The 16944-nt window shown below is 39.9% G+C and overlaps 1 protein-coding gene across 1 annotated transcript; it reads left to right on the forward strand.

Moving 5' to 3' along the window:
- Window positions 1-1242: 1242 nt before the first annotated feature.
- On the forward strand, window positions 1243-2214 carry LOC142503279 (olfactory receptor class A-like protein 1). Its single transcript, XM_075615441.1, has one exon. The coding sequence runs from the start codon at window positions 1243-1245 to the stop codon at window positions 2212-2214; it is 972 nt and encodes a 323-aa protein (XP_075471556.1).
- Window positions 2215-16944: the final 14730 nt, after the last annotated feature.

The raw sequence follows: 16944 nt of genomic DNA on the forward strand, positions 1-16944 counted from the left end.
CGGGGGCAACATGTGGTGGTAGGAGCAGTCTTGTCAAAGGCTGTTTGAGAGTATGCAGATGTATAGAAGGTTGCTAGGTTGGAGCAGTTAAGGGTAATAGAAATTGTGATATGGGTCCCATGATGATAGATGACAGGGACACAGAGAGAAAAGACACTGACAGCGTGGACTTCAAAGGATGAGAAAGAAAGTGAGGGAAATTGGGGTAGGTCATGAAATGTGCAGCGTGGCAAAAGAAGTATGCCAACTTCCACCCTGTCTTTTCGCTGGTCTGGGGGGTTGGCTGAGGGAGAGACCACCTTAGGGGTTTGTAGCAGTAGATGTGGAGTCTGAGGGGTTGAGATAGGTTTCGGTAATGGCTAGGAGGTTGAGAGAGTTGGAAATGAACAATTCATGAATTGCAATGAGTTTGTTGTACACAGATCTTACGTTCCATAGGGCACAGGAAAAGGGAAGGAAGGGTGTAATGGGGATGAGGTTGGAATCATTAGCCATGTGTTTTGAGAAGGAAACTTTGGGGCAGGGTGTGGGATGTGAACAGATTGGAATGTGAGTAGGGCCAGGATTGCAGGACATGTTCCAACAGAGTTGGAGTAGTAGGAGAGGAGTAGAGAGGATGTTGTAATTTTTCTTGGGGGTAGGAAGCGTGATATTGGAAGCAGATGGAGTTGATAGCTGAAGAATTAGAGAGATGACAGTAAATAATAGAAAGTTAGGCAGGAGGGATTATGGGTAATAGTGTGAAGCTATGGCTAGATATGAAGTGTAAGTGAGAGTGTAGTCATGGTAATCCAAAGCTGAGAGGTAGCAGAAATCATTACATAATATGAGGCTGCAGTGTATTCAGCTTGCTTGTGCAGTGCACAAACAGCATATGGAGTGTGCACTTTGGCCGCTGTCACAGTTTGCTTCTAGGGTGTGTTGACAGGGGTTGCTGAGGGAATTGGAGGATGGCATAGTCATGGGAGGGAGATATGATGCATGCAAAGTTTTGGAAGAGATTGCAGAAGGTGAAGGGAGTGGAAGGAGAGGGTTATATGGTGCAGACTTACAAATGTATGACATTACTGTAGAGTAATAAGCTCACCGAAAGCAGTAATATCATCACACAGATCAAATTGCTGGAAGATCCAGAGAGACTGAAGTACAGTACGCCTCTTATCAAACTCCTGTAAAACTCTTTCAGTCACATAAATGTTCTCTTTGAAATGTGCTTGCAGGTGTCGGAAATTGAAAAGCGTCATGGAGATTCATCTTCTTTTTAAAGCCATTGGATTCCTCCTTTTGGTGATCATCGGGATTCCTAGCAATACATATATTTTGTTAAAATTTGCCTATATCGGAATAGCAGAGAAGAAGCTCCTACCAACTAACATCCTCCTGATGGTCCTGGCTTTAGTAAATATTCTTGTTACCCTCTCCCGTGTCATCCCCCAGTCCCTGAACGCCATAGGATTGGAGGATTTACTGGATGACTCAAAGTGCAAACTCGTCCTTTACACCTATAGAGTGAGTAGAGCCATGTCCATTTGTGTCACCAGTTTGCTTAGCTGTCACCAATGTATCCTCATCGCTCCAACCACTGGGCTGTGGTCTTATTGTAAGCAAACAGTGACCCAGAATGTGTTGTTCATCATTATACCCATCATGTGCATCAATCTTATTATGTATCACAACACCTTCATGTATGCCCATGCCAAGAAGAATTCTACTTCACCATATACATTGCATTTGGTATACTGTGATTTGGATTATTTGACCTACATCAATTATATGTTTAATGGAACATTCATTGCCTTAAAAGACTTTCTTTTTGTGGGGCTCATGACTCTGACGAGTAGTTACATTGTGTATGTGTTGCTCCATCACAAGAAATACATGAAAAGCATACGAAGCTCAGACAGAGACAAAAGAAAATCAGTTGAGTACAAGGCATCTAGAGCCGTCATCTTGTTGGTTGTCATGTATGCACTGTTATTTGGGATGGATAACTGCATGTGGATCTACACGCTGACCCTGTCTAATGCGAGTCCTGACATGAATGAGGCCAGAATAGTGCTAGCTTGCTCTTACTCAGCCCTGAGTCCTATACTCATCATCGTTACCAACCCCAAATTACAACAGAGGGCAAACATTTTACAAAGGAGGAGACTGTTACCCTGGAATCAGGGTGATTCAGGAAGCAACATTCACGTGAATTGCATCAGCAAATAGTGGTGATGAGAAATTAACATGTACTGTATGTGTATGTTTAAAAGTCAACATTTATTGTTTATGGTTTTTAAAACCATGTTGTATAGAATACTTCGACATAACATTTTTTAACTACTGTACCTACTTTTATGTATAGTTCTGCAGACAGAACACTCTCGTCTGAATAAGTTTACGCATACATTTAAAACCAAATGTGAGACTTTTTTCAGGTTCTTACAACCTGAACTGTGGTGATATGATAATCGGCTGCTTATATTCAATTTCCCACCGCCATACCTATACTTGAGTTTTAGTACTTTAAGTATAAGTAACATGCATTCAAAAATAGTGAAATACTGTTAATGCTGTTAATGCTGATTGAAATGAGAGAAGTGTAAACTTATCACAAACATTTGTGAACTCAGCAAATATTGTATGCTGTGTCTTGAGAGGGGGGTGCCTGCAATATGTGGGCAGAACTGGAAGAAGTTATAAAAGAAGAGTGTATGAACACATCTATAATATAAAAAGAGGTCTAAATACACATAGTGTGTCGCACCATTTTAACATTTATCATAACAGAAACCCGATGGGTCTTAAATGTCAAGCCATCGAAATTGTACAACATAACTGGAGAGGTGGCAATTTATTGAAACAGATCAGTAGGCGTGAAGCCTACTGGATCTATGAATTAAAGACACTATCACCCAATGGACTCAATATTGATTTTGATCTAGGCGTCTTTTTAAAATAATTTTTAAATAATTATATAAAAGGGGTTTTTTAAACTAGAAATTTTTTAAAAGAAAAATTTCTTTATTAATTCAAATGAAAGGTATTCATTTTTATATATATTTATATTTTTATAATATATTCTAATTAGATTTTTTTAAATGGGTAATCAGCAATTATTAGCTGCTGCAATTAAAGCCTATAGCGTGCTAATGGAGTTCACATCAATATGGAGAAAATCTATTTATAAAAGCACTAATTGCACTATGTGCATCCATTATATTATCTGCTACAATCTGATAAAGTTGGTGTATTATACATTATTTGTAATAACTGTCGAATTTTATGTATTTTTAACGTGTTTATATGTATCAATGTTTGTATTTATGTTGTCTAGTTGTATGTTAAGGCTGACTTATACACAGGACGTGATTGACAGGCAGTGCATCCAATCACGGTTTGAAAAACGAACTTTGAGTGACACTTTAATTAACCAATGAAGTATGCCCTGTCTGTATTTAAAGTCACCATGGACTGTGCTCATTTCCCCCCTGAAGAAGTGCGCATGCGCACGAAACGCGTTGGGCCATTGAGAATTTTATAGCAGCATTACTGGCAGAGGAGCAGACCTTTTCAGCAGCCCCTGGAGCCGCAGTATACAAGTGCTACAATCGGCAGAAGTACCCGGTGTGTAGTCCCGCCCGCTGTGACGCACTTCCGGACGCCAGCGAAGGAGTATCACGTGGAGTGAAGGGAAGCATCGCCATCATCGGCAGGAGCTGAGGGAAGCTCCCACAGGCACCTACACGTGGCGCGTGTCCACCAGCATTGCCCGTCGGACACCCATACCATCCTACCTGCTTGTGTTCTAGGGACCTGCTGTAAGTAGGATTCCGGTTTTAAAACACCGGATCCAAAACCTGCTTGTCACCAGTACCTGCTTTTTTATTGTTCATTAAATATTTCTCCATATATTAGTCAGCCTTCTGTTTAGTGTTATATGTATATGTCTGTCTATGTTTATGTGTTCTTTGTAATAATCTCACAGTATTGCACTATGATCTTATCCTCTTGTCTCCCCTGCATGTCCTAATCATCCTGCTGTTGAGGCACCTGCTGTCCACTGGACCAGACCAACATCTATTGGACATTTCTAATCATCCATTGAACTTTTATATCTCCCATTTGGACTCTAAGGCGCCGGTCTGTATTGTTTTTCTTTTTGTTCACCACTAACTGTGTTTGGGTTAGTTTTTCCTGGCAGCCTTGTCTATTGTAAGCATTATCACGATTTTGTTATCATTTGAATTGTATTTGCACACATTGTTTAGCGCTAATCACACCACTCTTTTTTCTAGTTACTGTTTTTCCAACACAGGTGTAGCTGCTTTGTATCTTACACTAGTTTATTTATATTAGTAGTCAATATTTGACCACATAGCACTTTTTATTAATATTTGAGTTATACATTCACATACACTATGAGTACACTGTTTCATTCAAGATCCCGCAGAAATATCAATGTGGATCTTATTTTTAATGACCCCCATACGGTCCCTAGAGTGGAGCCTAGGGTGGCAGATTTCCATCCTATTATGGTAGAATTAGAAAAGACACTAGTTACTGAGAGCCGGCAGTGGTGGGAGGTTACAACCCTAAGTAAATACTTAGAAAACCATAGAATCCCACGAGGACTGCGTGTCCAAAAGGTACCAACATTTGATACACACAACGTACCATTCATGCAGGAATGGAATGATATTTTAGATCAGTGTTCATTTGCGCTGATGAAAATGCTAATACACCAACGCAAAAAGACACTGATGGAATTAGACAATGAAATTGAAAATTTAAAAATAAAACTTGACCCGTACCTTACTAATAAAGAACTTCTAGAAATGGAACCCACGGTCAAAAAAAGATTAGACCAAATTGAATTAGAAATAGTGGGTACCAAACAAAGTAAGTTCTTTAGAGATAAGAACGATTATGACACGGGTCGCCAGAGAACCTGGAATAAAAAGAATAAAGATGAACAGATCAAAAAACCAGATCAGAGGAATGACAATACATCTATAGGGGTAAAGAGGACAAGGACAGAGAAGGGAAATCCCACTCCAAGTAACAATTCTACTAGGTCCAAAAAACCACACACTCTTCCCCTTATACCAATTCCGGTTCCCATTCCCCAACCACAGAGGACATTACCTCAGCATGACACTGTTCAATACCTGAGACAAAAAAGAGCTAAGGAAGTGTATGACGCACAGATAGCATCAACACATGAGGTTAATTTGACCAATAATAAATATCATGTGCTATCCGAAATCGAGTCAGAGAGCGAACCTGATAGTGCGTCCTACACCCCTTTACCTACGCCAACAGCCAAGTCCAACTTCTCTTTTTTAGAATGGAGAAAGGAGAGGGAACATATCTTTCCCCAGGTAGAAATAAAAAAACCCAGTGTAGATCCTCCACCTCCCATGAATTACAAAAAAAGAAAAACCGCACCAGAGGGAGAAGAGGAGGTGTTAATAGAAATAGGTTAGGTGTCAATAAGATCTATCAAAACATCTTCAATATCAGTCAACACACTCTTACACCAGTTGAAAGGAAAGTGTTGGGTAAGGGTCTCACCTTTGCGCCAATATGTGGCCCGAATAGCTTTAACCTCCATATTGATGTTCATAAATTTGCACGCAAATTGGCACTTAAAAAATATTTTTTAAAAGATGCAGTTACCCACCAGCTAGATCATAATCTTATTAATATTGAGTCCAATAAACCGTGCAATAATTTTAAAATAAAATCCACATTTTACCCGAAATTTGCGCAGGGACATCTGGTAAACTCATTTGTAGAGATTGTAACCAGAGAACTAGAGGAGTCCAGTAGGGCATATAAAATACACAAAGATAATCTTAATACTAAAGAGAAATTAGCTCTACAAGAACTGGAGGATAACAAGAAAATAGTTATAAAACCTCCTGACAAGGGGGGGGGTATAGTGGTGATGGATAAAGAGTATTACCTACGAGAGTCCATGCGATTGCTCGGGGATACTGCCACATACCTCCCCCTTGCCAGTAATCCATTAAGCCAGTTTGAGACTGAACTCACTAGAATGCTAGACATTGGTTTAGAAAAGGGAGCCATTACACAACAAGAATTTGAGTTTTTAAATACACAATTTTCACGCACTCCTATTTTTTATTTCATCCCCAAAATACACAAGAGCCTCACAAATCCTCCTGGCAGGCCTATCATTTCGGGTATTGGGTCACTCACATCAAATTTATCTTTATTTATAGATCACCATCTCCAACCACTAGTCCATCAGATCCGATCCTACTTGCGTGACACTACACATGTCCTTCAGCTACTGAGAGATCTAGAGTGGAAACCCGAATACACCTGGGTAACAGCAGATGTGACATCACTGTATACCACCATTAATCATGTGAAAGGATGTCAGGCCATCACACGCAAGTTAGAATCGGATAACACTACACCACCAGCACTTAAGTCATTTTTAGTCAACAGCATTAATTTTATTTTAACACATAATCACTTTCAATTTAATTCACAATTCTTTTTACAGGTCTGTGGAACGGCGATGGGCACGAGGTTTGCCCCGAGTTATGCTAATTTATTCATGGACAGTTGGGAAGAAGACTATATTTGGAACAACTGTCCACTCGGGGCCCACCTCGTGCTATGGCGCCGTTTCATAGATGACGTCATATTCGTTTGGTCAGGCAGCCAGGTACAGCTCGAGTCGTTTTTTATATACTTAAACTCTAACGATAGGGATTTGAAATTTACATTCAACCACCACAAGGAACATATAGAATTTTTAGAACCTCGCTATTTATATCAGTAATAACAAAATAGAAACAAAAACTTTCTTTAAGTCTGTCCAGGCTAACAACTACCTTAGGGCAGACAGCCAGCATAACCCCAGCTGGATCCGGAACATTCCTAAGGGTCAGCTCACCCGCCTCAAGCGCAACTGTTCAAATTCAGAGGAGTATGCGCTCCAGGCGAGTGAGCTGAAAGATAAATTCCGCGATAGAAGTTACCCAGACAATTTACTTGAGGCAGCTTCCCTTCAGGTGGAGAAAATTGAGAAAGACACACTGTTGGAATATAAAGATAAGAACAAAAAAGCATCTAATGAAAACAATGGTGTCTCTTTTATAACTCAGTACAATGAGATGGCGCCAAAAATTCGTCAGATTTTTAATAAACATTGGCCCATGCTCTTGTGCGATACGACTCTATCTAAATGTCTCCCAGAAAAACCAAAAATAATTTTCACAAAAGCACCAAACATTAAGATGCGTCTAGCACCTAGTTGTCCATTGGAAAAATTAGAACTAAAACCAAAAAGCATAAGACAGGGTTTTTTTAAATGCACCAAATGTATGGCTTGTTCATTTAGTAATACCATGGACACCTTCCAATCTAATGTTACAGATAAAATATACACTATTAAAACATCAATCAACTGCGATTCCACATTCGTAATTTACCTATTGCAGTGCCCGTGTGGCCTGCAATATGTGGGCAGAACTGGAAGAAGTTATAAAAGAAGAGTGTATGAACACATCTATAATATAAAAAGAGGTCTAAATACACATAGTGTGTCGCACCATTTTAACATTTATCATAACAGAAACCCGATGGGTCTTAAATGTCAAGCCATCGAAATTGTACAACATAACTGGAGAGGTGGCAATTTATTGAAACAGATCAGTAGGTGTGAAGCCTACTGGATCTATGAATTAAAGACACTATCACCCAATGGACTCAATATTGATTTTGATCTAGGCGTCTTTTTAAAATAATTTTAAAATAATTATATAAAAGGGGTTTTTTAAACTAGAAATTTTTTAAAAGAAAAATTTCTTTATTAATTCAAATGAAAGGTATTCATTTTTATATATATTTATATTTTTATAATATATTCTAATTAGATTTTTTTAAATGGGTAATCAGCAATTATTAGCTGCTGCAATTAAAGCCTATAGCGTGCTAATGGAGTTCACATCAATATGGAGAAAATCTATTTATAAAAGCACTAATTGCACTATGTGCATCCATTATATTATCTGCTACAATCTGATAAAGTTGGTGTATTATACATTATTTGTAATAACTGTCGAATTTTATGTATTTTTAACGTGTTTATATGTATCAATGTTTGTATTTATGTTGTCTAGTTGTATGTTAAGGCTGACTTATACACAGGACGTGATTGACAGGCAGTGCATCCAATCACGGTTTGAAAAACGAACTTTGAGTGACACTTTAATTAACCAATGAAGTATGCCCTGTCTGTATTTAAAGTCACCATGGACTGTGCTCATTTCCCCCCTGAAGAAGTGCGCATGCGCACGAAACGCGTTGGGCCATTGAGAATTTTATAGCAGCATTACTGGCAGAGGAGCAGACCTTTTCAGCAGCCCCTGGAGCCGCAGTATACAAGTGCTACAATCGGCAGAAGTACCCGGTGTGTAGTCCCGCCCGCTGTGACGCACTTCCGGACGCCAGCGAAGGAGTATCACGTGGAGTGAAGGGAAGCATCGCCATCATCGGCAGGAGCTGAGGGAAGCTCCCACAGGCACCTACACGTGGCGCGTGTCCACCAGCATTGCCCGTCGGACACCCATACCATCCTACCTGCTTGTGTTCTAGGGACCTGCTGTAAGTAGGATTCCGGTTTTAAAACACCGGATCCAAAACCTGCTTGTCACCAGTACCTGCTTTTTTATTGTTCATTAAATATTTCTCCATATATTAGTCAGCCTTCTGTTTAGTGTTATATGTATATGTCTGTCTATGTTTATGTGTTCTTTGTAATAATCTCACAGTATTGCACTATGATCTTATCCTCTTGTCTCCCCTGCATGTCCTAATCATCCTGCTGTTGAGGCACCTGCTGTCCACTGGACCAGACCAACATCTATTGGACATTTCTAATCATCCATTGAACTTTTATATCTCCCATTTGGACTCTAAGGCGCCGGTCTGTATTGTTTTTCTTTTTGTTCACCACTAACTGTGTTTGGGTTAGTTTTTCCTGGCAGCCTTGTCTATTGTAAGCATTATCACGATTTTGTTATCATTTGAATTGTATTTGCACACATTGTTTAGCGCTAATCACACCACTCTTTTTTCTAGTTAAGTATAAGTAACATGCATTCAAAAATAGTGAAATACTGTTAATGCTGTTAATGCTGATTGAAATGAGAGAAGTGTAAACTTATCACAAACATTTGTGAACTCAGCAAATATTGTATGCTGTGTCTTGAGAGGGGGGTGTGGAGAACTGCAAGAAAATCCCTGGGGGTTACATGACCGATGTATAGGTCCCATCAATCCTGTGCTCTCATTTTTGTTTACGCAATTAACAAAACATTTGATAGAAATTTCTCCCACCAGAAAAATGTGCAAATGGAAAAGCAGCAAGTTTGAACATATCTGGTTGGAAAACTTTCAAAAACTTAATCCTGCATTCTATTCACAATGTTCCAGTCAAGACCAACTCATTGTAATAAATGATGGACAGAATTCTAAAACCCCATACTAGATACTGTACTGTAGTGCACCAATTATACAGTGGAGGTGAGATATATGGTGATGTTGTTGCACTGGTACCTTGAAACTAGTCAAGCCCCTAAAGTGGCAAACTTCAATCCTAAGAAAAATCAACACAGGGCACTACATATTTTCTAATCTAAAGGGCTTCTTGCTTGTCCTCTTACGCACGCACTTCCCAGATAAGCTGCGCAAACATAGGGGATATTCCTTCCTTTCTTAAATTCGCAATAATAAAATCATCAGGTTTTCTATTAATGCACCTTAGTCGACTTCTTCTTAGCTCACCTTGTCTGCTTGATTAGCCTAAATTCTTCCCTCAACACCACGCAGTACAGTAATTTCTCTATTCTTTGTAGGTACTCTGAAAACTTTTCCCCATCATGTTGCAGTGAATTCCAAAATGTATAGTACATGTTGTCAGCACTCTCTGTGGCCCCATAAGCACTGTCCAGCAGGTCTAGGTAATTATTTACTGTTGCATCTGGGGATCGTAATTGTAACACTCTTATGGCATCTAACACTGGGTCTCTCAGACCCTCCGTAAGCATCTTTTGCTTCTCCCCATCAGAATTCTGCCAGTCGCGCATCATTTGTCTAGTAGTGTCCATCCAATTTTCTAAATCGTCCTCATCTATAGGGATAGTTTTCACTCTGGAGGATGTCCTTAACCTTTATATAGGCTGTTCTCACTGATCAGTTTCATGACTTTGTCTAGCACTTGCCCCATGGCATGTAAAATGACCTTGGTAGAGAGGGTCGGAATTTCGTTGAAGGTCTTTGGGGCAACAGCACCCATCTCACTCAGAATCTCGTACCTTCCTTTAGTATCAATTATTTTACCATATCTACAAGTCTGATAGGGGGAGGGCCATTAACTGCAAAAGTGAGACTATGTCAGGCAATGATAGTCCACACCGTAGTAGCATCTAGACTGGGTATACCTTTGGGTATCAAATGTGGGTCAAAAATTTGAGAGCATAACATAATATAATAGCATCTTTGGTATCATAATGTACACTTTCTGTTTAATCCTGGCTCTTCCCCACACTTCAACCATGTTATGCACCCCATTAATAGCTACATCATCAACAATATTAGAGATTCCTGTTACTAAAAATGCCGTGTCACGAGCTAATCCCTCCTTGGAGTATATCAGTTAAAATGGTGGCACCCATAGTGACGTAAGGCCTCGTGCACTCCACATAATTGTCGACTTTTGGCTGGCAATTGTCTGATCATAGGAATCTTCAAGGGTGGGTATCATATTTCTTAGCCCTGTATAACTAGATAGTGAAAATCTAAGCAGCGCCTCCGATGTAACTCCTCTTTTATTCCCTCTACATGATACATATGTATATTGAGGGTGGGGGCCTGAGTCCGCCTCCCCAAACTAACTTGCTGTAACAGTGCACTAAAATCAGACTACTCACAGACACAGACATTGGGATTAACCTTCCTTTTTTCCATTTTACTATATAAAAGAAGAGTCAGGCCATACCCATAACACAATTTATAAAATAACTCTTCCTGGGTCCCAGCACAATTCTCCCAGTAGTGTCTCTGTGATATCCCTAGGTCCCCAGGTACCAGGTAGCACCAATATGTGATGAGAAACATTGCAGCCTGTGTTATGGCAAATGGAGGGAGGCCAGCTTTATATGCTGGGTTCCCCATACTCAATTCTCCTTGCGCAGATCGCCCCCTTGTGTTGGGTTACTCACGCTTCTCTTTCCCTTTGTAGATAGGGTGGTCTGGTTTCATAGGGAGCGGCCAACTCTGTGGTTCTGTACTGTTGGTAAATCTGTCCCTCTCCGCAGGCTGTCTGTATAGTTGTCCTTGTGTGACTCCCCACACCTGCAGCTAGGATAAGTACTGCCTCCTTCTCTGGGATAAATCAGGTGTGCACGGATTCCTGGGAAGGTGCAGATCAAGAGTCTCATGAGGGGTTTTTGGTAGCCCGTGCGGTTTGAAAATGACAAATCTGTTTGCAGATTTTACACAGCGAAAGAGATAAAGAGACAAATCCACCAAAATCCAGGAAACAGATTTGGGCATATTGACCCACTGCTATTTACAAGGTTTGTTTCCTCTCCCATCTTCAACTTTTTCACTTTAATGAAACACCTATGTAGGGTTTTGACAGGAGTAACGCCACCTTGGGCAAGACAGGATTAACACCATGTTATTTGAGGCTAATGTAAGGCAGCGCTAATTTAACATGTCATTAATCCTATGCTGACGAGATAACTAACAATCGTAGTTTTTGCATATATTTTGCTATTACCCATTAAACTCAGGGTAAATTACATCCATTATCTTTTAAGAAAAGTCACATTATTTTCCCTGATTTAACAGAGCTCTGTGAATCTGCCCTTACAGTATATTGTAAGAATAAGGATGATGTAGAGTTGCCAATGTATCGGCATCGATGGAATTTGAAACATTGTTGACAGCACATTAATGTACTGTATGCTCTGATACAGGGAATACCAACATGTTAATTCCTCAGGGACAAAAGGAATTGTTCGAGTGATTCCCTTTTTGAACAACAGTCAGGGATCATGAGATCGAATTTACGTGATCGGGGCTACAGCCAGACCAGTATAAGGAAGGTATATTTACTGTAAGGGCGAAAAAGACAGACCGCAACTTTCTACTGTATGATAATGCTAGTAGTCTAAAAAACAACTAAAACAACCTATAAGAATAATAGCCACATACAGCAGACAGTGGCACAGTGTCCGGGATATACTAAATCGCCATTGGCATATTCTGTTAGAAGACGAGGATCTGAGGGAAACCCTGAATAAGAGTGCCTCGATTACATATAGGAGACCACAGAATCTGTCTAATTATCTTGTCCGTAGCTGTTATGTGGCACCAGTAACGAAGACATGGTTACACTCCAAACCTGTGGGCACCTGAGCCTGTGTGTCCTGCAAAGGATGTCAGTTTAGTAACCTGTCTAAAGAATTTTGGAATTGGGATAAAAGCAAGAAATTTGAAATGTTAAAGTTCATAAACTGCAAAACCATTGAGTGGTGTATTTAGCCACATGCAGATGCAGAATGAAGTATGTGGGCAAGACCACAAGACAGATGAGGAGGCATGTCCTCGAATATATAGGTACAATTAGAAATGAAATAGACACGCTGGTGGCCAGGCATGTCCCTAGAGTACACAACAAGGACACTTCCTTTATATCTTTTCAGGTATAGATTATATTACTTTGGGTGCGAGACGTGGAGACTTGGATAGTATGTTACTTAGATCTGAAGCCAGATGGATTTATATTTTGGGAACCCAATCACCGTATGGACTCAATGAGGGTTTTTGATATACAGCCTTTATGTGAGCCAGGATTCACACAGTACCCTTATTGGAAGTATATAGCCTTTATTCTCAGCATATGTTAAATCACCAGTATACTGCACATGCCAAAAGATGACTGGAATCTTTTCCATTTACCATGGTGTCATCTGACATCAAAGGATGTTGAACATCTGTAATTTATAGATAACATGATATTATTATGGATATCATGTTTAAGTACATATGAGAATCATCTCTCTATATTCAGTATACATATAATCTTGGTGATTTATAGGCCTGATGAAAAGAGGAATACTTTTATCTTCTCAGCAATATAACTATGGATGAACATCAACACATAGCAATATGTGCGATGCTATGATTAGTCCAAAATACTTGGGTCTCCAGTCTGACATATAACCATAAGTACTACCCTGTGTAGATTAAGTGACAAATCACAAACTGTCACAAGAGAGTGTTATGAATGTGCAGACATTGTTTGTGTGTGAGAGGTGTCACATACCCTGTTAATACATTGAACACTGTATGTCATTGTGTAAGCGTAACAATACCTTCAGGGAAGCCGGTAAGGGGAAACGTATGTCGGTTATGAATGGCGTTTGGTTGGAGTGCATCGTAGACTGCAGCCTTGGGCAGCAACAATACTCTAACCCTTGTATTTACTTCACTAGCTTGCTACACATTAGTGTTTGCAACAATTATATCTATATGTTTCATAGTTCTATTATCTAGTAGAAGTATACATCATACAATAATACAACATCATACAACAATATCATTATTGTTTGATAGGACGCAGTATAGTCGGATTTGCTCCAGCTATACTTAGAGGCATTTCTTGTGCTGATCACTCAGCAGTGGGTGCTACAGTAGCTTATATTATAAAAATATGAATGCACACTATAACTAGTGGTTGTAGGGGAATGACCCCCGTATTGTCCGGTGCTTCTAAAGTTCCAAAGGTAAAACTGGGTGTATTGTGGTAGCAGTCTCTGACACATAAAGTAGACTATAACTAGACTGGATTCATATCACATACTGTATACACCCCAGCGCCCTCCTTCACTTATAATTGATTTTATTAGCTTGTTTTGTCTGTTTTGTCTGTTTTGTGTCGCCAATTCCAAACTATGGGCCTCATGCAGTAAGCGCCGATAAGACTTTTATCGACATTTTCCCGCCAAAATTTGGATTTGAGATTCAGTAAGCGCCGATAAGTGGTCAAAATCGGCATTTTTTCTTCCCGATAAAAATTTATCGGCATGCAGCTGCCGATAACCCACTTATCGGCACTTATCGGCACTTTTAGAAATCGGCTGTATTCTAGTAGCCACGATCAGCTTATCGGTGCTGATCGGCACTCAAAAATGGAGATTTCATCGGCAATTGGTCCCGCCAACTAAAGTTGGCAAGTTGGAGGGGAGAAGGATCGCCAAGGTTGCCGGGACGGCACTTAGAATAAAAAGCTCATCTCTACATCAATGGAGTCAATGAAGCGGGGACTTATAACATTATAGGAGTGTTTACGTTCTATTGCTCATAATAAAAATGTGCTTACGTTTATTATTGGCACAACATTGTACTTTTCAATGTTATGATGATTTGCGTGTCACATTAGGCTTAATGTTATGATGTGTCAAGGGAAAATCCTTTACTCAACTCTTAAAGGAACAGGTCTCATCATATCAAACATGTTACTTAAGTGTGCTTCAATTTATTATATGATGTAACACATTTCACACATCTAACAGATCCAGCGTACAGTATACTAATGTTGGTATACATTAGAGAATGCTTTGAATGTGTAACGCATGATCAAATGTAAATGTAGCTGTTTATTTCCATGTTTACATGTACTTTGTGACCTCCCTCTTTTGATGACGTCCGCAAATGGACACTCAATAACATTGCATGTTTACATTGTACACCATGCATTAGAATTACTTCATGCTAAGTTAAACACACATCTATAATAGTTACTCATTTTTACACGATTGAAACATAATCAAAAGCAAGTATCCTGATGGCATTAAATTATGCATATGCACATTACAATTAGTTCATGTGAACATGTGACAATAACATGCCAAATCATGTTGCAACGTACTTTTTCAACGTCAATGTCATGGTTGTATCCTAATGAGATGACTGAGTGTTGCGTTCAGAAGTGGTACCTGCATTACACATTCCATAAATACTTGCGAATAAATTCTTGTACAAAGCTTAACGCTACATCATTGTCAAATATCATGATTGCCTGGTGAACATACATAAATAATCCGTTTAATTGGTACTGGATACCCGTTTGGAGTTAACTACTTGGATATGTTAATGTAACACCCTGCACTTCATCAAGTCACCTGACATCATCACATAGGTATTTAAAGGAGGGCAATTACCTGCGCATTGACAGCTACAGACCTGAAAATGATGCGAATGTTTATGAGACGGAGGAACATTCTATTGGAGGAGAGGCTTGCTGATGGAGAGGATGTCACAGGCCAAGGAAGGGACAGAGACAGGGACAGAGACAGGGACAGGGACGCGGAGAGGAGAGGAGAGGGAGAGAGAGAGGAAGAGGGAGAGGGCAAGGAGATGAGAGGAGAAGAGAGAGGAGAGAAGTTGTGCCTCGTCCTCATTTGTACAGGGAGAGAACCATGTTAGATGGGATGAGTGAGGAGGAGATTATAAGTCGCTATCGTTTGAGTTCAGCAGCAATCTTAGCTCTTTATGAAGAGATACGGGGAGATTTAGATTTTGTGACAGCCAGAGGTCGTGCAGTCCCTGGGCTTGTTAAAATGCTGTGCTCAATACATTATCTTGCTTCCGCGTCATTCCAGACAACTGTGGGCATAGTGGGCGGGGTCTCACAATCTACATTCTCATGGGCCTTTATCCAGTTTCTATGTGCACTGAATAGATGCGCTAGGAATTATATTCATTTTCCTACAGAGCACACAGAGTGGCTGGAAGTCAGGAATGGCTTTTATACCATAGCCGGGATACCATGTGTGATGGGTGCAATATTGCACCCATGTTGCTTTGATCCCGCCTAGTCAGAGTGAGCATGCTAACCGCAACCGTAAGCACTACCATTCCCTGAATGTACAGGTGGTATGCGATGCCACGATGAAGATTATGCATGTGGTAGCCAAATTCCCTGGTTCCTGTCACGATTCCTCTATCCTGAGAAACTCATCAGTCTTCCATGCTTTCGAAGAAGGCTATTTTGGACCTGGTTGGCTGGTGGGTGAGTACATATTATGATGTGTTAACAAATAACTCTAGTTTTTCTATGAACTGTTGAATGTAATAATGTTAACACAAATTGTATCATATTTGTGCACGATGGATTATAGGTGACTCAGGATACGGAATTAGGCAGTGGCTGTTGACCCCGGTGGCAAACCCTCAATGTGAAGCTGAGGAGAGGTATAACGTGGCACATATATCTACACGATCCGTCATAGAGAGAACATTTGGGCTACTCAAGACACGATTTAGGTGTTTAGATAGAACTGGTGGGGCACTTCAATTTAAGCCTGCTAAAGTGTCAGATATTATAATTGCATGTTGCATTTTGCACAATCTGGCACTCCGCAATAATTTAGAAACCGACATACGTCAGGCCTTGGAGGAGGAGCATCCCGTACATTTACCAGCTGACACTAAGCAAACAGCCAGTGGTGTGGAGACACGTCGGAATGTCATAAACACCTATTTCTCATGTAAGCAAATACATATATGTTCACAGTACTACATAGATGTATTAATTCATTGTAATGATAAATACATGGGTCCAAATACCATTCACTTAGGAAACAGATGAATATGGTTCTCACACCTTTCTCTTCTCTGCTGTGTGGACAATTGCATGTGGCACCGGTATGTCATTCATCAACAGGTTGTATTATACTTCTTACCACTAAAAGGTGTTGTGTGTACGTCAGGTAATAATGTGTACTAAATCTATATTTCTGTACATGCTCTTTTTGGTTATGCATACACAATAAACCTACTATGTTGATAGCCAATAGCTAGTGCAGTATGGTTACATACAATTTTTCTTTAGGATTGTGA

Source organism: Ascaphus truei, chromosome 9 (assembly GCF_040206685.1).
Source record: "Ascaphus truei isolate aAscTru1 chromosome 9, aAscTru1.hap1, whole genome shotgun sequence".
Lineage (NCBI taxonomy): Eukaryota > Metazoa > Chordata > Amphibia > Anura > Ascaphidae > Ascaphus > Ascaphus truei.

Coding starts and splice junctions, on each gene's coding strand:
- LOC142503279 (XM_075615441.1), top strand. CDS start 1,243: ATGGAGATTCATCTTCTTTTTAAAGCCATTGGATTCCTCCTTTTGGTG.